General features: G+C 36.1%; 1 protein-coding gene across 9 annotated transcripts in view; it reads right to left on the bottom strand.

Annotated features, from left to right (window-relative positions):
• Positions 1-21,848, bottom strand: part of NIPBL (NIPBL cohesin loading factor) — a 153,707-nt gene that overhangs the window by 84,333 nt on the left and 47,526 nt on the right. For 7 of the 9 annotated variants that reach the window (XM_039709677.1, XM_039709679.1, XM_039709683.1 and 4 more), the window contains 3 exons: positions 11,084-11,227; positions 8,474-8,639; positions 7,225-7,355 (listed from right to left, as the gene is read on the bottom strand). In XM_039709677.1, coding sequence (XP_039565611.1) covers positions 7,225-7,355; positions 8,474-8,639; positions 11,084-11,147 — 361 coding nt within the window. In that variant the 5' untranslated portion in view covers positions 11,148-11,227. Of the gene's footprint in view, positions 1-7,224; positions 7,356-8,473; positions 8,640-11,083; positions 11,228-13,583; positions 13,695-21,848 lie in introns of all 9 variants that reach the window. The other 2 variants (XM_039709678.1, XM_039709674.1) reach the window with 1 other exon arrangement.

The raw sequence follows: 21,848 nt of genomic DNA, 5'->3' as shown, positions 1-21,848 counted from the left end.
ATTCTCTAAAGTTGTGTTAATTCAGCTACAAACATTAACAGAAGTTTTTTCATCTCTTCCTTAGAACTTCTGAAGTCAAAATCTATTACTAAAGAGAAACATTTTAAATCATGACACATATTCTGCACCCCAGGCTGGTGTGTTCAATACTTGTTGTGCTAATAAGCAAAAGATTTCGCAGATTCACAAGTCAGAAGAACACAAAACTTATCTTCAGTTGTTGTACCAAGTATAGCAATCAGTCATCCAGGGTTGAGTGCTGCAAGATACTCTCACTGCTCCAATAATATTTAGTGGTCTCCTTCTACCCAGAGACAAAAGCTTTCCATGCCATCTCCACTGATATGGCATAGAGGGAATGTTATCAAAAAAGGTGTTGAAATATTTTAGTCGCAAAGCAAAACCAATATCCCAACTGTGACTTCTACAGTTCATAGATAACCACAGTCAGGTGTTGGAGGTTCAGGTGTTGAACCAGCTGGCAAGCCACGTGTATCAATGTTCTTGAAACAAACATTCAAGAGGCATTTGGACAATGCCCTTAATTTGACTGAACTTTCAGTCAGCCCTGATGTTGTCAGGCGGCAGGGTTAGATCATCATAGTAGGTCCCTTCCAACTGAAATATTTTATTTTATTCTGACTCACATTGTTATAAAGGGGAATTTAAAGGAATTTTCTTTTTCCTCTCTTCAATACAGGAATAAAGACTATCCTAATAACTACATGACAAAGTGACATAGAAACACAAAACTGTAAGTGAATTTGAAGTTATTTTAGTATTAATTTAGAATTTAGTATCTTACAGCTAAAAAAGTGTCAGAACTCATGAACACACAGTGTTTTGGAAAACCACAGCAAATAATCTATAGCCTTAGGTAGAAGCTCATTAATAGTACAAGTATTTTTGACAATTAGACAAAAGTCCCCAATATGAAATTGTTGGAAGATTTGTGTTAATGCTACAGTTGCTATCACCAATTTCAATTACTGCAATGATCACACATGCAAAACGAGTATCAGAAACCTTCCCCGTCATCCTCTTTTCTCATCTACTTTCTCCAGCAGAGACAGTGATAATCCTGCAGGAATTAAGCCATTACTACCTCCCAGTAGGTGGCAAATGCTGCTTTCCACATAGTAATACTATAGCACACTAATACTGGCCCTGAACAAGAGTTGAAGTCCTGTGTTGGGCTAAAAAATGTAGATTTTTGTGTCTGGAGTAACAGATGGGGACTCCTCAACTTCTTCAAAATTTGTTTAAATTGATGCCGGTTGCCTCACAGAAAGGCAAGTGAACATGAAATCCCAGGGATTTTTTATGCTGGAAGGAGCGAGCTCCCAGCATGCCCACTGCCCCCTCACCTCTCACTGCCACTCTCAACACAGTTAGGTACAATATTTCAGCCAAACAAGTAACATTCCTGTACAGAGAGCTGACATAATGTAACCATATCAGCATGAACTATTGACCTGGGGTGACTTCATGATGTGTGTATCCCCATTCATCTGTTCAGCCCAGAAATAAGTTTTGCACCTTTAAGACTGGTTCTGAAAGTGAAGTGGGGGAGAGAAGAAGCGCATTGTTTGTAATCAGAAACTGCACTTGCTCCCCTGCATCCTCCTCCTGGACTGTGCTGTCTGCAGCACAGACAGACAGTGGGACAGAGCTCTCCTTTTCTTTTAGTCAGTTTTTTTGCTAGCTGAGGCAGAGAAGTTCCCCAGACTGTGACTTTTCTTTTTCTTGGAACTGTTCGAATCTACTCTGGACTGAGCACCCAGAGTGGCACTGGTAGCTCACTCCTGTGGCCCATCAGGGCTGGGACGCTGCACTCCAGAGCCACAGGGACGGGAGAGAGACTGAGTGAGCCGAGCTGCAGCCCATGAAAAGAATTTTCTGAGTTCATCATCTCTTCAGAGCACTGAGAGGTTTTGTTGTTTAACATTGTTCATTTTTTGTGCTGGTGAATGCTTTCCATGTTGAACAAACAGGTTTTTTCCACTTTTCTCCAAAGAAATATTTTCCCTAACCAGTTGGGCGGGAGTACCGTTTGAATCTGCATTCTAAAGGAACCCCTTTAGAGGTTTTCTCCCAGATTTTCCCTAAACCAGGACAAATACATTTTTTGGCGCCCAAAGTGAGGCTCGAGAAAGTGGAAAAAACATGTACTGACTGCATTTTAGTTGTACTTACACTGTATCAGAAGAAAGCATTCAGTAGCTATGTTGCTTGAATTCATGATTGTCTCTGTGGGTGGAAGCCTTTATGTGTTTCTGGTCCCCAGGCTTTTTAAAGTTTTAATACCTTTCTGGACCATAGGCTTATTTTCTTATCTGGAAATAGCTCCAGTATTGTCCCTAACACACAGTTTTTACAGTAGAGGGGCACAGATTAGAATAGCTATTGTGCTCTGCTCGGTAATAATGACATATAGGAAGTTTAATAAGGTACTAGAGTCTATTTAAAATAGGTATGGTTTATGGTTTCCTCGACCTACCCAGCATTCATTCTATTTCCAGTAGCATGTTTTGGGAGTTCATTGGTAACTGCACCCAGTTTCTTAGAAGAAGAGCAGGGGATGAGGCTTTTCAGCCTTCCCTTTCCTTTTTCTCTTTTGAATCTTTTAACTCACTTTTTCTGAATGTTCAGTTTCCCCTGAATGTTAAAGGGATCACCTTCCAGGGGTGAAAGCACAGTCCTACCACCTGCCATGGACTAATCGAAGCTACACTAGAAAAGGGTAAAACTCCAGAACATTTGCAATACATTGATGACATCATTGTGCAGGAGAGCACAGCAGCAGAAATATTTGAAAAAGGAGAAAAAAATCATTCAAGTTCTTATAAAAGCCAGTTTCACAGTAAAAAAACCCCAAAATTAAGGAACCTGCTGAAGAGATCCAGTTCCTGAGAGTAAAGTTGCAAAATAGATTGCATCAAATTCCCACTGATGTCTCAACAAGATCACAGCAATGTCTTCACTAACCAACAAAAAAGAAACTCAAGCTTTCTTAAGTGCTCTAAGTTTTTAGAGAATGCACATTCCTGAGTACAACCAGACTGTAAGCCCTCTCTACCTGGTTACCTGGAAGAACTTAGGGCTTTCCAGTGGAGCCCTAAACAACAACAAGCCTTCACCCAGATAAGCTAAAAATCGCTCATGCAATAGCCCAGTCAAGACAAGACCAGATATAAGGAATGTGCCCTAATCTACAGCTGGAAGCCACACTCTGCCCTAGAGGCTATAGCAGAAAGTCAATCTTAGCACAAAGTCAATCTTAGTCAACCACTAAGATTTTAAAGTCAAAGCTACAGAGGGTCTAAAGACAATTACACTCCAACAAAGCAAAAAATTTTAGCAGCCCACAGAAGAGTCCAAACCACCTCAAAAGAAATCTGCACTAAAGCACAACTCCTGGCTCCCTGACTACCAGTGCTAAGGTAGATGTTCAAAACAGAAGTTACCTCTATCAACCATGCTAGCAATGCCACAGAGAACAAGTATAGTGCTTTAATCATATAGCACATCCATATTAAAAATCTAAATCACCCTGGGATTTCAGAGATAATCACAAATTGGCCTAAAAGTGAAAACTTTAGTCTCACTAATGAAGAGAAACAAAAAATAACACAAGCTAAAGAAGTTCCACCATACAACCAACTGCCAGCAGAAGAAACACGTTATGCTCTTTTTACTAATAGTTCTTGTTGCATTGTAGGGATGAAACAAAATTAAAAAGCAGCTGTATAGAACCCAACACAAGTACAAAATCTACCAAAAGAAAAGGCAGATCAAGCCAACTCACTAAACTCAAAGCCATTCAACTAGTCCTAGAGATTGCTAAAAGACAGAAACAGCTGAAGCTCTACCTCTACACTAATTCACAGATAGTAGCCAATGCTCTGTTGGGATAGTTAGGAAAAAAATGCCAATTAACAGTGGAAAAGAAAACCAATTTAGGCGACTAAAGAGTAGAAAGACATTACTACCAAAATAGAGACACTACGTATAAAAGTCCGCCATGTAAATGTCCATGTCCCCAAGAGTAAATCCAATGAGGAGCACCAAAACAATCAACAGGTAAATTAGGCTGCAAAAATAGAAGTGTCAAAAATAGACTTAAATTAACAACATAAGAGAGAGTTGTTCCTAGCTAAATAGCCTCAAGTCATCAAAGTAAAGATGCCACTTCTAAGTAGGCACAGGACCAAGGAGTAAATTTAACCACAAACAGTATTTCTCACGTTATTCATAACTGTAAGACATTGCACTGTGATCAAACAAACCAAGCAGTTAAAACCCCGATAATATGGTAGGCAATAGTCCAAACATTAGTATGGGGAGGCCTGGCAAATTAACTACATCACGCTGCCCCAGACACACCAAGGTAAGCACTACATGCCCACAATAATAAAAGCCACCACAGGATGGGTGGAGGCCTACCCTGTGCCTCATGCTACAGCCTCTAATACCATTCTAAGCCTTAAGAAACAAATCTTTTAAAGGCATAGTACCTCTAAAAAAATTAAATCAGACAACAGGACTCATTTCAAAACCAGCCTTATCAACACCTAGACTAAAAAACATGGCATGAAGTGAGTATAACATACACCAGCTGCAAGCTGCAAGCAAAATAAAAAAGTACAATAGACTGTTAAAAAGCAGCTTAAAAACATTGAGTAAAAGATCTTTCAAAAATTAAAAGCAGCACCTAGCAAAGGCTACCTAATTAGTTAATACCTGATGTTCCACCAACTGAGCAGGCCCTGCCCAATCTGAGCTCCTGTGTAAAGTAGACAGAAACAAAGTCCCAGTGATGCATGTCAGAGGTTTGTTAGAAAAGACAATTAAGATCAATTCTGTCTCAAGTACAAACAAACCCAGTCACAGAGTTATCTTTGCTCAAAAACCAAGTTACACATAGTAGATAATTCAGAAAGATGAAACAATACAGTGTGTACCTCAGGGAGATCTGATTATTAAGTAAGAACTGTATGAAAATACCACGGTTAACTAAATGTTACTGCCATTGTCTAGATAGAGCTACATACTATATATATATGTATGTATAATGTATGTGTTTATAAAGTTAGAATCTATGTTAGTTTTAGTAGTAGGCTAACAATATAGAGATAAGGAGTAGAATATCCTAGGGTGACTTTATAATGCTTGTATCCCCATTCATCTGTTTAATCCAGAAATAAGGTTTACACCTTTAAGACTTGTTCTGAGAGCAAAAGAGGACAGAAAAGAAGTGCAGCTTGTTATCAGAAACTGCACTTGCTCCCCTGCATCCTTCTCCCCTAGACTATGTTATCTGCAACACAGACAGCAGGACAGAGCTCTCTTTTGCTTTTAGTTAGCTTTTATCCAGCTAAGGCATAAAAGTTCCCGAGACTGTGTTTTTGTTTTCCTTAGAACTATTTGAACCTACTCTAGACTAAAAACCCAAAAGAGCACCGAGAGCTCAGGCCTGTAGCCCACCGGGGCCTAAGACATTGCATTCCAGTGCTAATAAAAAGACTAATAAAAACAAAGCAAGCCAAGCTACAATCCACAAAGGGGACTTTATGAGTTCATCATTTATTCAAAGTGGCAAGAAATTTTATTGTTTAATATTGTTCATTTTTTATGCTATTGAATACTTTACCTGTTAAATAAACAGGTTTTTCCACTCTTCTCCAAAGAAATCTTTTCCCAAACCATTTAGAAGAGGGGCCACTTAATTCTGCTTTCTAAAGGAACCCCTTTAGAGGTTTTCTCCCAAATTCGCCCTAAACCAAGACAACTGTACAGACGAAGTTTCAATTTTGTGCTTAAATTACAGTATGCTCTTTTTAAGAACTTAAAAAATATATCTATTTGTTCTTCTTCCCTAATTTAAAACATGCTTTGAATCAGATGTGGTAGTTTCTGGGTTAAAATAATGACAGAAAACATAGAATTAATTTTCTAATGCAATTCAAAAAAATCCCCTAATTAATTTAATCTGTGATGGAAAGCTCTCACTTCTCTATCTCTCTTATGGATGGCAGGGGCAGGGGAAAGACATGGAAGGCCCAGTCCAGGTAATGTAAAAGAAAAAAAGAAAGAAAAAAACAAAACTAAACTAAACACCTGCCAACAACAAAAAAACAGGTTTTCCACAGCTTCCAGACAGGTAACTGTATATGTGATAATGATGTAATGAGAAAGAAGTAAAAATGAGCCCCAAACACTGGGTCTGAAATGGATGTGAAGTTAGTCTGTGGCCATTAACACCACAGTATCTTTTACTTTTTCACACTGTTGTCATATTACTGCATAGCACAGAAACACCATCCTCATAGAAACATTACTAGAATGAGATTCCTTACATATTACTCCCACTCTTACTACTATTTTTTTCTTGTAAAAAAGCGGTATGTATAAAACCATTTTAGCATTCTTACCAAATGGAAAAGAATGCATTTCATAAAATCATAATTCAAGTTACAAGTTACACAAAAATTCTTGTACAACTAAACTGTATTACAGCAGCATACATGTTTTAACTAGGATGGCTCAACAACAGGTGATTTTTCAGTTAGATAGATATTCTTATTAGAAGTGCATGTGTGAAGTTTTTTCCTTTTACACACAAAAGTGCCCTTGAGTTCTTCTATAAATGTAAAAAAATTATTGAAGTAATTGACATTTATGGAAAGATGCATAAGGTTTATTCTCCCAAAATTCATAAATAGCTTAGAGCTGTAGAGCACCACAAGTCACTAAGATGAGGAATGGAAGGGAGGAGCTATTAAGGATGCCTCATTTGACCTCATTCCTTAGTCCAGAACAGTTAAGAACTCTCACTGCAATGATACACTACAATCATCGCATACGCTAAGATCAACGCATATGTTTTCAACTTCAATAATTTACAAAGACAAACATAGGAACCTAGGCATAAAAAATTCAAAATAAAATAGTTTCAAAACAAAATCCAATTACTTATACTACAGATTAAACTTTGAGGTGAAATGAAACATTTTTTAGAATAATACCTGGTAGCTTATATTTTCCAACTTTTTACCATACAATTGCTCTTAGACGTTAAGGTACACAGATTTAAATCACTATCAAACACAAGGCAAGGCATAAATATGACCACTGTGCTCCATATATATTTGTGGTTAGTATCAGTCCCCTAGATTTACAGAACAACATACAATTAATCAATAGATAATAAAAAATCCTTACCGCTTTGTACCCCGTATCTGTTTTGCATGCTTTTCTCCCTGAAAACATTAGGATTCCTTGCCAGAATAGCCTGCAGCAAGACTGGTATATCTCCTTCTGGATCATCACTGCCAAGGTTATCTTTCAACTCTCTGGAATTGTGGAAGTAAGCAAATAAAGAGGCAAATGCATTTTCAAATTATAAGAAACTATGAGTCAAGTAAAAGAAAATAAAAACCAAATAAACCAAAAAAAACCAAAACCAAAATGAAAGAAGACAATTTACTGTTAAAATATAGGAAAAATCAAGTCTGCAAAGCACTGCTTCCTGCCTCTAGTTTTTTTCACCCTCTTCCTTAAGGAATGGCAGAAGAAATATTCCTGCAAGTCCTCACAATCGTTTCCTGTTACTAATCTCTTACATATATGTGGCTTTCAGTTTAAGATTCTCATAAGAAGTTTCTTAGGCCCATTTTTATATTTGGTCTTCTCTACAAAAGAACACTTTGGCATAACATCAAGAGCACATTACTGTAGGAGTGAAAATAACATATGTATGAATATATAACATTCAGGTTTCAACCCATGCTTTGAAAATCTTTTTATTTTGGAAAGGGGAAATTGGCTTATCTTTGAGATCACAGGATTCCCTCTGAACCATAAAGAAATGCAATGGATTTTCTATAAATGCATCTGTGTACTCCTTGTATGCTTTGAGGACTTTTAAAAGCTACTTCCATTTGAACAACACAAGTAAGGAAATGACAGGGTTGTCAACATAAAACAATTCAAGGGACACCATTCAAGGGAGAAATAAATAAAATAAAAAAAAAAAAAGAAGAGAATACATTAGCATACTTGATGGCTCAACTGTTAAATTACTGAAGTTCAATATCTAATCAGAATTGACACAGGTGTCAAAAATTTTGTTTTGGGTATGCAATTTGTCTATGCACATTAGTGGCTGATATTGAACACAAATTAGTATTGCACAATCAACACCACAAAATCTGGACTCTAACTTATCGAGAAGGGAATAAGAGTTGGATCTGCAAAATAACTGCACAGTTAGGCATAAGGGCTGATGGATGATTATTAACATTGTCTGAATTAAGCACTTGACTCATATTGCAGCCACTTACTAAGCAAGTCTAAGGAAAAACCTGCATATTCTAATTTTCATATTCGCACAAACATCTTTCTCAATACAGTAAATTTTGATTTCAAGGAGTAAGGATGGTGATCTGATGAAGAAGTTCAAAATACATACATGTGATCTGTTGACACCTGATTGAGACTGTGGACAAGCTGTGAAACCAGATTTTCATCCCTGCAAGCCAGAAGGCAGTTCACCTCTTCAGCTATCCGTCCATTGAAAAGCAGGCTTTTAGTTGTGGTAGCAGGTAAAGGTGATGGAAGAGGCAGCTGGTTCAAAACTGTTATTAGAAAACAGGAAGAACTTTAAAATCATTTCATGAGACACAAACACACAAATGTGGACACCCCCTTAATCTTTTATGAGATTAAGAAAGAAAACCTGACAACTAGATTTAACATACAGGGAACACTTCTGGATTTTAAAAAAAATTTTAAATTCACACAAAGAAACACACATCCCCACTCACATACGGACACTGGACTCTCTAAATATTCCAGAATATTAAGCTCTTTATAATGTTATGGCACCTTTCTCCTGAAGCCAAAGCATGGATAAAAAATAAAAGGAAATGCAAAATTTTTGTAATTACATGCAGCACTGTAAGGGCATTGAGGATTTCAGTTTTCTACTCTGATCTCAATATTTAATCAGTGTTACCACTTTATTATAAAGCCTTTAAAGAAAACCAAAAAGACCAACCCATCAAAAAAACCAAACAACCCAACAATCAGTTAAACGCATGAATTAAATTCTCTCTTATTCTTCTCTTCTTGTATTTACTCTTATGTAAACCATCTTCTCAAGACAGCCCTAGTACTGTTGGTTGGTCTGTTCATTGAAATATCAATTCGGCCAGAAAAACTTACTCACTAATCTTATGAAAAGATTTAGTGAAAACATTATTTTAATCAGATTGTAAGCACACTTCAATTTCTTAGGGCATTCTTTGGTCTGAAGACATAGCACGGAACTGTGTATATAAGAAAGCTTGACCAGATGATTGTGGAGTTACACAGACCAAAGGAGGTTAAGCCAGGAGAAGCCAAAAGGCTAGATAAAGAGTAAGGTCACCTCAGCTGGTTCAGGAAAACAAGCTGACTCTAACTGCAAGCTACCAGGCTGATCACATCCCTGAGATCAAGGTTTTAACTGAACCATTAAAAAAAATTACATTAAAAAAACCCCAATCTAAGTGAAACGTATGTTTAGTTCTTTAATATTTTAAAACTTAAAAAGTGGGGTGATTCCAGCATGTTTACCCCTTATAATGTATATCACCGCTGTACTTAGGAATAAATTGCAATTCAAATAAAAATTTTTAATATATTAATATCACTAGCTTTCATTACTTGCAAGAGATTCCCTTGAATGTGCCTGAAACTTGGAAAAAATAGCAAAATCAGCAAAACATAGTGATTATGTTTTAGCATAAACTTAGCTAGCCTACTCTACTGCCTTCAGGCATCATACCACACATGTTTCCAGAGCAACTGGCCTTGTCCATTACAGTTCAGTGTTTAAAGGAACTCCTGCACCAGAGTCTGATCAGTGATTTCCACCAGTTAAGCAACCTTACCTGCAAACGCTTAATTCTGGAAAAATGTCCATAGCCAGAAACTACTATTTGCATCCTGATGGTCTGATATTAGGCACATATGGTCATACATAGATACACATTAAAATACATAACCTGCATCTTTCATTTCAATACTTCAGAATATACCAGAACTACATGAAGTGGGTTTTTCCTCCAAAACATCAGCCTTTTTTACTGTGAGCAATTAAATTCAATTTATGGATACTTCCAGTGTTTCTTGCAAAGACTCCAATTTTCAACAGTGTAACAACAGAAATGCTTAGAAGAAGTACTTAAGGTGACTGAGTCCAATTATTCTCAGACAGAAAACTGAGCTATCAAATCTTTCTTACACAGTATAAACAAGATGCCTCACTGTCCCAGCTGCTCTTACTGCAATGGTTGTTCTAGGTCCACACTGTAGAATAATAAATCTCCTCTTAATTTTCACTAGAAATTTTTTTTTGTCACATTGTAATGATTTGGTTTTGTGTCAATATCAGCTTGTAATATAAATAGCTATTTTTCTTTCCTTGCATTTTGTCTTCCTTCTTTACTTAAAGTCAGCACACACACTTCACATGCACCCTTTGCAGGCTGAACAGCAAAGAAAAAAGACTCAGGTTTAGCTGCTTATTTGTATTCTAGCAGTCATTTTGTGCCCCCAATAACTAGTTCAAAATTAATGAACTAGTTTTCAAGTATATTCAGTATATTCTACAACTCTCTTGATTAGTTGCACACCAGTCTAATCCCACATCTGTCTTTTTAGTGAAGATGATGTGATGCATGTTTTAGAAGTATTTTATCATTAATATATTTTTCTTTATTTGTATGGTACCTAGATATGTTACTAAATGATATTGCAAACAAATAATGAATTCCTATATTTTGTTTCTGGTTTCCTCAAGGGGCTTTTTAACCTGTATTTTATTTCATGCTTAAATATGCATGGGATTTTTTTAATAGACTTTTACAATTAAAGCAATAACAAGGCTAACGTATTTAATGACAAGTCCGATTTTAAACAGATTTAACTATAAGAACTTTAAAAATAAAAACCTTTTTAGAATTTTGAAAATGCAGATATTTACCAAAGAGGTAGAAAAAAACACAGTAAGGACCAGAAAAAGAAGGGTACTTACGGTCTGTAAGACTAGCAATCCCTGCAAGAGTAGTGATGGGAACATGAGGCATATCCCCATTCATCCTGAAGTTCTGGGAGAGTAGTGCCTACACAGATACTTCAGTTCAGGTGCCAGCTATCATTACTTCCCATCTCCCAAGCACTAAACACAAAACAAAAAGAACAAAACCAAATAAAATATCTCAGTTTACTTTTTTTTTAAATTTGACATTCATTAACATAAATGAAACAGACCGTACTACCTTTAGCTGCATACTAAGTAAATTTTTTCAAGAGTGGGTAAAACAATGTGGATTCTAAGTAACAAGTGGCATTAGCCAACCAAAAGGCAAGCTTCCTGCTGGTCTCAGAAGCAACTCCTTCATTAAAAAAGGTGCAAGGTAAGGCAATTTAAAAAAAAATTTGGCCAGATTATTCAACACTGACTCAAAAACTGGTAACAAAACTTCTGTTAGTTCATGCTGAAGAGTAATCACACTTAATGCATAACCAGTTTAAGTAATCAGCTGTTACATTCACTTCCCAGTATCGCAGAAGGAGGCATTTTCATAAAGAGACTAGTGAAACTAAATGAAGTAATTTACAGATTCAAAAATAAAGAAGCAAACATATTGACAAATACAAAAGCTAAGTCTATTATAGAAGTAGTAGCTATTTCAAAATTGAATTGACAAGATCTCTTCAATACATAACACTGTCTGGTCAAACAACTACCAAAAATTCTAATTACTCCTCTTGGGAAAAAACCAAAGCTTTGCCACCACTGAATTAGCTCATTTCTTTCCTGTAAAACAGCACATTTTATATTCAACAACAGAAAAAGGAATTCATTCACTTGGATTTCACTAATTATAAAGATCCCAAGTGTAAGGAAGTCCACACTGCTAAAGGAAATCAAAAAACTGCAGTTCCAAACCATCAAACATCACACACTACAATCCCCTAGTATATTGTGAAATTGACATGATTTTTCTTAAGATGTTAAAGGAATTTGATATATGGTTACCTGTTGTAGACAGGCACTTGTGTTGACAGTTTGGGAAACAGGAAAGAGTCCTTACATAAGCATTTCACTTATCTACATCCTCTTATTCTCTTAACATTCTCTTATCTATCTAAATCATGGTTTACTTACTTTACAAGCCAACAATTTGAGAATTATATATAAAATACATACAAATCAAGAGATCCTTATAATTTCCTTAGTAATGTTTCTTAGTAACATTCTTTCTTATGCCACCCCAACATGGCAACATACGGCAATACATCAAGCACCACTACTTATAAATACATACAGACTCCAAGACAAGGAAAAGAAATGTTACAAGGCTTTTTGTGCTCAAAGTTTTCATTAGCTAGTGAAAACACCTTTTCAAAGTTACCCTGTCTGCATGATCTTTGAAAAACTGAGGTTAAACAGAACTGACAGTGAGTTGACTTCCTTTGCCACACCTGCCACAGTCTCATTCTGACCTAAATTACTTTTTAAAAATTAATATCATAGTACATTGCCAATACAGAAATCTAGTCAGTAAGAAAAATGCTACAGACAGATACTTTGTGTGGATTGCTGTGTTTGGGGGTTTTTTTAATCCAGGACAAAACTCCCATCAGAACAGTTCCAAGTACTACTCATTACCCAAGGGTTTTTTACCCTAAATGAATACAAATATATGCAGCATTTCAGTGCTTGCCTCATTCCACAAATAAGCAATTCTTAAAAAGAAATTTTAAGAATCAAAGAAAATGCTCTAAGAGAGTCCCATAATGAGTCTGCAGCAACAAACCCACAGGAGATAACACTTTTTAAATCCAAGTTTTCATTGAAAGCCTAGAAACTAAAGAACACCTTTCACATGTAAATTGTATTTACTATAAAAATGTCATGTCTGATGACTTCTCCTGACTGAAACTGCTTCAAAGGAAAGTCCACGTCACTAGTCAGTATTATTGGAAATTTTTATGTAGCACAGAAACACTGAAATATAAGAAAAAAAAAAGGCTATTCACTTTCACTTCCTCATCACATGAGAAACTGTCACTCCTAATTCAAGTTTATTCCTAATTCAAGTATTACTGCCATAATAAAGAAAATTATAGAGACATTATACAGGAATAATTCCTCCAAAATCAGACACTTGAAATTAGAAACTTTCTCCACAGATACATGATAAGAACCTGAACCTGGCATGATCCAGACCTCAGAGTGGAGCAAGTGCAGTGAGCAGGGGAAAAGTAAACTTTCTTTGTAAGAGAAGAGTAAAAGGGATTGGTTTGTTTAACTAACAAAACAAAGGTCAAGAGGGGATGTAGTTGCCCTCTCTAAGGCAGTCAAAGAAGGCTACAAAGGAAGAAAGCCACAGAGCAATGCTAACACAACAATAAATGGGCACATAAATGCAAGCAAGAAGAAAACCAGAACAGAGTGTTTCACCATCAGAGCTGCCAATTTCTCCAATAGCCTTAAATGAGTAGAGATAAGCAACACCACTACTCACTCCAGAGACAGATTGTACAGATGTTACAGAAGGGACAGGATGTGGTTGTCTGCACCAGCTGGGAGCTAAGCATGGCCATTCAAGAACTCCATCTCTGACATTATGAAGTTTCTGTAAGCATGATGAAATGAATAAACAGATGAGAGTAAACAAGACAGAAAGAGAGACTGATGGGATTAAGTGACGGGATTAGTTTACAAAACAAACACAATATGAAGAAACCACATAGTAATATCTGGGTCCAAATACTACATCTGTCATGTTGAGGGCAAAATTGCATCTGTTGTAAAACTGGCAAACAAGGCAGGATTCAAATCCAGAAGCAAAGACTAAGATCCTGTGAAACTACAACTTTGATGCTACTGAGAACATAAGAAAATCCATTCATTTTAAGATTTTAAAATTTCAAGCAGTTAGGGGAATGAAGACTGACAGCTCAAGACAGTATAGGTTGTTCCATATAAAACATCAATACAGCACATGACAATACCTTTATTGTTTTATTGGGGTTTTTCTTCTATACCTCCATTCCCCAAATATAAGAAGAATGTAAGTGAAAGGTACTATTGTAGCAGTTTACTATTAGTCAAGAAGAACAATCATTTTCAATATCTAAAAATTTTCCATTGCCAGGCTTGTTTAGTAATTGTTAAAAATAGTGTAGTATTTTTACCCCTTAATGAAAAAATGAAACTGTTAGTTATTGAAGATCTGCAGTGGAAGGCTTTTAACCAGTGCATTAGACTGTAGTGCAGCAGTTCAGAAAGAGTACAAGAAATCCAGTCTATATAAATGTATGAGGTCTTGTATATTCAGTATATATGTATTTATGCTCTTGTTTCTTTATAAGAAAGAATGGATACCATAGAAGACATTTTCAGGAGGAAGGAACTGAAGTGCACAAAGGAAGCAACACAAAGAATCCCTCAGTGAAAGGAAAACAGTGAAATGGCAACATATCTAAAGAATAACGCAGGAAAAGGTTATCATCATAATATACACTAATACAGAAAAGCCAAACCAACAGAGAAAGGAAAGTAATATTAAAAAAAAGTCAGGCTATGGTTAATAAGTACAAATTTAAAGTGTTATTTTTGTAAGTGATCCTTTTCTCTTTTACTGCAAAGGCAAAATTAAGGGAGGAAGAGAGGATGAAAGTAAGTAACTGGGAACAATTTAAGTACAGACATTGACATCCAGCAAAGAGAAACTACAAGCATAAAAGGAAAAGTAACACCCCAAGCAAACAAAACAAAAAAATTACCCTGTAAAAATAAAATAAGAAATAGAAATAAACGTCAGTTGTAATATTTTCAGATATTGCAGCATTTAACTATCAATTAAATGATGAGAGGACTCTGACCACTGGTTATCACATAATGGTACAAGCTCTGCATTTATGAAACACTCCTCTTGGTTGAGAAACTGTCGTGTCTCTAACAAAAATACCAGGTTTTCCGCAGCTTTGCCATGTGCATGCATGAGAAGAGTAAAAAACAAAACAAAAGGAAAAATCTGTTTATGCAGTAATACAAAAAGGCTCAGCAAAGCACTGATAAGTAACCAATCTCAGTACTGGGCAGTTTCCTATGTACATTTAAATGTTTCCTTTCTCATTCTCCAGGATATTCTTTAACTTATTATATCTGCAGATTTAAAACAATGTATTATATATAAGTGACCTGATATTTTCCAAGAAGTAAAAGGTGGATTAAAATTAAAATTTAAAGAAAAGCTGTGATATTAGATATCTATGCTTTTCTTTTTAAAATACATTCTATTAAGTAGAGTACTTTAAATATTGTTGTTTTATTTTGCTTAGATTATGAAATCTTTATTTAGCATGAAAGTACTTTAAAAAGCAGCTTCAGTTTCCTATATGTTGAATAACATCATATAGAAATAACCACAGCATCGTGACCTTGACTTTTCTTCATCTGCATAAGCAAATTGAACTAGAATAACTATGTATTAGCTAATTCATAATTTAGATGAAGAGTGGACATTTTCTTTTCTTTTAAATCAGCAAACCTGAATCACAAATTTATGAATCTTTGTCTCACAGTGAGTTTGAAACTTCTACATTTTGCAATAAACCACCTTTCTTGTTTGTTACTACACAAATCTTTGCTATCTATCAGTCCATAAAGTATCCTTCAAAAATGCCTAAAGAGTGAGAATCACAAAGGAGAATTAATTAATATTCTTTAGTTCTCATTCAGGTAAGCTACTGTGACTGAGGTACATCAGACAGATCTATCCACAAGAGGGCAGATTTCCGGTTTCTATTCCAGAGCTACAGTTTTATACAATGACAGTAAGTTTCCAGAACTAAATGCTTTCAAAAATACTTCAAAAAACATACTAAAGGAGATACGGTTGACAAAACATAATCTAATACACAAGTATCTGGGGATTAAATGCAATATAAAGCATTTAAAGCTAATTCAATCTCAGAAAAAGTAACTATTGGAAATGAAGAGTGAACATTTATTAGTCAGCTGCCTGATGCAGCTAAGGTTAAAATAGTCACACAAGAAAAATTAAGCTACTGTATACTTATTTAAGTTGACAGCCAAAGAGGTGGTTGCAGCATGTGGGTGGAGGTAAAGGAGAAGGGAGGGTGCAAGCAGGGAAGAGTGTGTATGTGTGTGTGTACTAGTGAAATCTGTATGTTTCATTCATAAAGTGATCAGGCAGCAGTAGCAGTGATGCTGACAGAACAAATGAAAAATGAAGACGTTTGAGATAAGCATTACCTAGTACAACTTCTAAACCAGTATTAGCATAATGTGTTTTCCTAATAATTTGTTGTTAACAACAAAACAAATCAACACAAACTACAATCATTGTAAGAAAAAAAAAAACCTTAGTGAAAAGTACTGTACTGTACAATTGTAAGTTGCTTACCAGTATAAAGCAATCCTTAGGGAAAAAAAATTAAAGTAACCAGCTTCTTAATCTGTAATTACTACCACATTCTTTTGCGCTCTGCTGCTCTGATTTGATAAACAATGACACTGATGTCTCTCCCACCCAAGTAATACCAGTGGCGGTGACACCACAATACACAAGAAGAGAAATCCCAGCACAAGCAGTGAAAGTACAGACAGAACAAAACTGATCTGTGAATTCAGCAAAAGACACCCGCTAATGCAGGCGCACACGTATTTCTACCAGAATAAGCATCAGACGTGCTCTGTACCTGTAAAAACTCTTCCTGGGGAAAGAAATAAAGGGAGCTGACACAATGGGACCATGCCCAAATTCAGACCAGGCCTTTTGCAGAGAACAGATGCCTATCAGTAATATGCAGCTTCCCAGATCTGTGGGACAGTGGGACTGAATGAGCCATGGCAAGTTTGCTGAAGACTCTGAGCTGTGTGATGCAGAGCCACACTGGAGGGATGGGGTCACCCAGAAGGACCCGGCTTGAGAAGTGGGACCGTGCAAACTTTGTCAAGTGGAGCAGTCATGACACTACCCATCACTGAGAAACAAACATGAAGGGAAAACATCAACCTGCTTCAGTAGCTCATACATTTATTTCTCAGCTGCAGTACATTTTCCACATGCAATTTTTACTCCAATGGAGAAAGCAAAGCTCTTTTGAGTAAGCATAGCCCTTGTGCTTGCTCAGGCATGTATCAGTGGCTGATATTAGATATAGTTCATTTTATTGGAAGAAAATAGCTAAGGGATGTACAGAAGAGTAAAAGCAAATCAAATACTTCATTTAAGTCAGCTCTGCTGAATGGAAAATACTTTAGGTTGCAATACCCATCTTCATTAATAAAACAGTTGTGACAGGTATTAGGGAGGAAGTAGCAGCTTGGTTTTTTTCAACTTTCTGGAATGTCTCATGTTAGCTATTAGTAGTGCTGCCCTTTCATAAACACAATTGTGTACTGACTTTTACTTGTATTTTAAAGACTTTTTGACATTTTATTTGGCCGGAACTTAACCAAACTAAAAGCCTAGTAATTAAACACTGAACCAAAACCTACTTAATACTAGTCTCTTTCAATTTTTAATTTTGCATTTTTGCCCTTGAACTCTCTCAGAAGCTTCATAAGTTTACAAAACAAAACTGGTAAGAAATTAATCTCTTGAGGCAGCAGCTGATTTTATAGAAGTCTTCATGACACACAATTTTTCCTTCTTTTTTGATTCTGAAAATAAATTAAAATCCCTCCAAACTTCTTCCATATACACTAAGAAAACAGACTCACCAGTATACTGTTTCTTTAGTAATCCACAATAAACACAAACATAAAATTCTATATAAACAGATCTAGTGAGCTGCATTTCAAAAACACATCAGTGCCTCTCCATACTGCAATTAATATTGATCGGTGATATGCTATTTTGTTTGTCCTAATATTATCCTGTTGCCTGTTTCTCAACTTTAACTTCTCCCACATACAAGAGAGATGCTGTACAGTACTGCAGAGAGATAAGATGCTTCTCTTCTGAATTGCTTTATTACTTCCCCTCACTCTCTAAGCACAATGAAGCAGTTCCTCCATGCAAAGTCTCTCAACCAGCCCTCTGTAACATACCCACTTTCCCTCTCTCATATCAAATCCACTCCCACACAGCTCAGCTGCTGGATGAAGCGACACAGCACACGCTAGAGCCTCTTTCTCAATGGGAACACAAGAATCTCCTCTATTCAACAATCAATTTTCACAAGCTAAACTGTCTTGAGGCTTCCAGCCTTTCTAATGATAACTGAAATTTGCTGATGCTTTCCAAAATTATTAGGCTGAGGGACTTACAGATAAAGAGATGACTAATGATCAATAGGTAGAAAACTATTAAATTAATTAGTGATTTTAATGACTGTGTGCAGAAGCACAAAGAATTCGTCCTACTGTACACATTTGCACAATTATGGCAATGTAATTATTTTTGTAATTTTATAGCATTCCCTACTGAAATTTGTTCTGTTTGGGTCATTTAACACGAGGTATTATATATTGTTTATGCAGCATACAGAGCATATACTCTCTAAAGGAAAGTATGCTAACATTTAAGAGACAAAACCTGTTAAATTCCCCCTAATGGAATTTTACAGTTTAATTAAGATTACTAATCTTTCAAAAACATATTGCTTCAGAAGGTTGAACACAAAAGCAAAGATAACTTGCAAAAAAGATCCAACTGCAGTAATAGTGTCTAATAAATACAGTAACTGCACGGAGACTTCAAGAGATTAATTTTTCATATGTTTGATAGGCGATTTTAGTTAATGTTCATACTCTAAAATTGAGAATTACATAAGCTTTTTGAACACAGATACACACACCATCCAACCTAGCAATGCTAAAACTGTGAAGCTCCATGACTTTGTAACTACAATTAAGTGACAAGATTCCCTGACATTTTCCTTTATGGCATTAAAAAAATATCTTCCTATCCTATTTAGTTACAATCCCTATTAACATTATAAACAAAGAAGTTACAAACAAGCCTGTGAAACAGTATCACTAGTCAGCCAAGATAGTCCTTTTTCCTAATTCCACATACACTCTGGTCTGCTAAACTTCTGAAGCACAATGTACTCAAAGACAGCGCAGAAAACAAATGAAGAATAGCTGGGGGTAAAAAAAATCAAACACATTTAAAAGGTTATTAATAAACCCTGAAGCATAGTGCATGCAACATCTAGATGTATTGTGTTGGAATAACTGCTAATGAACTAAGCTCAAATGAAGACCAGCTTACCATGAGCAATTTGGGCTAGACAGTAGCAATCTAGAATCTCTCAGCAGCTAGGAAAAATTTGGCATTTGGTTTTGGTGTTTGGTCCTTGTAGGTCTGGGGATGGGCTCACAGTGTTACCTATCTACATAGTTCCCTGTGTAATTCTGAACTTCTGTTGTTACTGAGAGTTCTCCTACAGCTGCAGCAAAAACACAACAGAGTTTCTTAAACTCACCAACTGTATTAAAAGGAGAGATATACTTAAAAAAAAATTCCTCTGAAGTGACCATCTTCCACATCTTACTGACCATCTTCCACATCTTACTCTTGATAGCCTGCAGATACTACACATCTAAACCAAAATTACACAGGAAATCCACCAAGTACTTATCAAAGCTGCTCACAGCCTAAGGCAAGCTCACGCTTCCATCAAGGTTAAGCTTTGGAACTTCCAAAGTTTTCAAACTTACCACTGCCAGAGCATAAACAAATATTCAATCAAGAACAGTTAGATGAAATTATGCTGGTTTTGCAAAAAAAAACTTGAGGATTTCTAATGTGTAGCCTGTCCATCTTAAACATTCTCAGTTCACCTTCACTGGGTACTGCAGCAATACAAAGAAACACAGAACAGCTGTCAACAGTGAAAACACACTTGTAAAAGTCATAATTTAGAGCAAAACCAAAAGGTAATCATTTATGTGGATATGAATGCCATAGCCCAGTTAGTATAAAACAAGTACAGTAAAGCATACTGCTTTGAAGAAAATCTCCTTTTCATAGAAATTCTCTAAACATTCATCTGATTTGTTTTCTTTAACAAACTTAACTAACTGAACCCAGTTTGGAAATTTTCTTCATACCTGAGTAGAGCTCACTCAATACAACTTAATTTCACAGTAAAATAAACCCAACTGAATTCTGAAAAGAATAATTCTGAAAGAGAATATAAATTCAAATGTTTAATGTAGCTCAACTAAAACAGTTTAAATTAATTCCTACTGTTAATTTCCATTAAAAAATCGAAAGTACTGTCATGTAGACAAGGATTGAGCAATGTCTTTATTTCTAATTATTTGAACAAAGTCATACATTTTTAAGTAGTTCAGCTGAACAAAAATAATACACCTACAAACTAGCTTCACATTTGTTTTTCCAAGAAATAAGAACAATTTTAAGTTACACATTGTACATTTCCTATCAGAACTTCTGGTACAAACTTATCAATCATAATAAAAGTGCACAGAACACAGAAAACAGAGGATTAGCTACAACATTTCAATATTGAACTAGTCAGTCTAGTAGCTTACTTGCACCTTAAAGAGCAGAGCAGATCATAAACTTTGACATAAAGAGTTGAGAATTGAGGAGTGGTGAAAAAAACTTCATTTGCAGACTTCTTTGAAAAACACAGAACATGCCCCATCGTGGTGGTCATGTCCACCTCCTCATTCCACAAAGTACAAGGCTGGAAGAGACAAGGCCTAAGAGCTTTCTGAATAGCCCATGAAATTAAACAGCCAAACAAGTTATATTTTGCTGACCTTTTTCCCACATCCCAAATGGATGTTTTTAAATTTAATGTCTTTGTATGTGTGGTGTGTCTAGCAATGGCCAAACACCAGTGGACCCGCTAGAATATATTTACTCTTTTTCTGCTGGGAGATAGGATTAGGAGGAAGACAAAACAGGTTCAAAACTTTATAAAGTGGATCTAGCTTTTAATTGGCTTATTAACATGCTTATTCTCAAAGCTAACCAGCAATTGGTTTTGCTAGGCACAGAAGAAGCTCTCAGCAGCTTCTCTCAGAAAAAATCACTTCCATGGGTGGCTCCAATGCAAAGCCAGCACAGTACTCTAGTGTGGTTTTGTTCTGTTCCTTTAGATCTGTTTCATTAGTTTTACACAATTCCCAAGGATAAGACTGAGTCATAGAGTTAGAAAGCTGCCGCTCAGTTGCTCAGACAGGTGGATGTGCAGACATGGCTGTGCACTCATACAGACCAGGGAGGTGGATGGAAAAATGAGATAAATCTAAGCAGTAACTCCAACTGGGATTCCCATCCTGTTATGGAATTCAGCTTCTGCTGATGTGGAGGACAGCACAAGGACAGATAACTTCAAAGGAAGACAGATACACTTCCCAAAACATTTATGAACATTTGAAAACAGCATCTAGCTCACTGAAGGCACAATACACAAACTTACTGTTCCCTGACCTGTCTTTTTCCTGCTCCAAATGCTTATCATTTATCTCTGTTCAGGATTAATCCTGTTACTGCATAAAAATTGCAAATATTTCTCTAAAGCTCTCCTTTTCAGTATGCCACACAAAGAACAGCAGAAAACAAGGCACTTCAAATTTGACAGGACCACAAACTGCCATCACCTGTGCAGCTGAACAATGCCTTTCAGTACCAAAGAGAAAAACAGTTCGTGACAATTAATACCAAAGACATAGAACACACATTTGTTTTCCCTTCTTTGTTCCCCTCAGCTCCTTACTCTTTGAAGGAGAAGGAGGGAGTAGAGAACTACTACTACTGTGTTTATGC

The sequence above is a fragment of the Passer montanus genome, unplaced genomic scaffold, assembly GCF_014805655.1.
Source record: "Passer montanus isolate IOZ18808 unplaced genomic scaffold, ASM1480565v1 scaffold22, whole genome shotgun sequence".
NCBI classification, from domain to species: Eukaryota; Metazoa; Chordata; class Aves; order Passeriformes; family Passeridae; genus Passer; species Passer montanus.
This window is presented reverse-complemented; position numbering and strand designations above follow the sequence as displayed.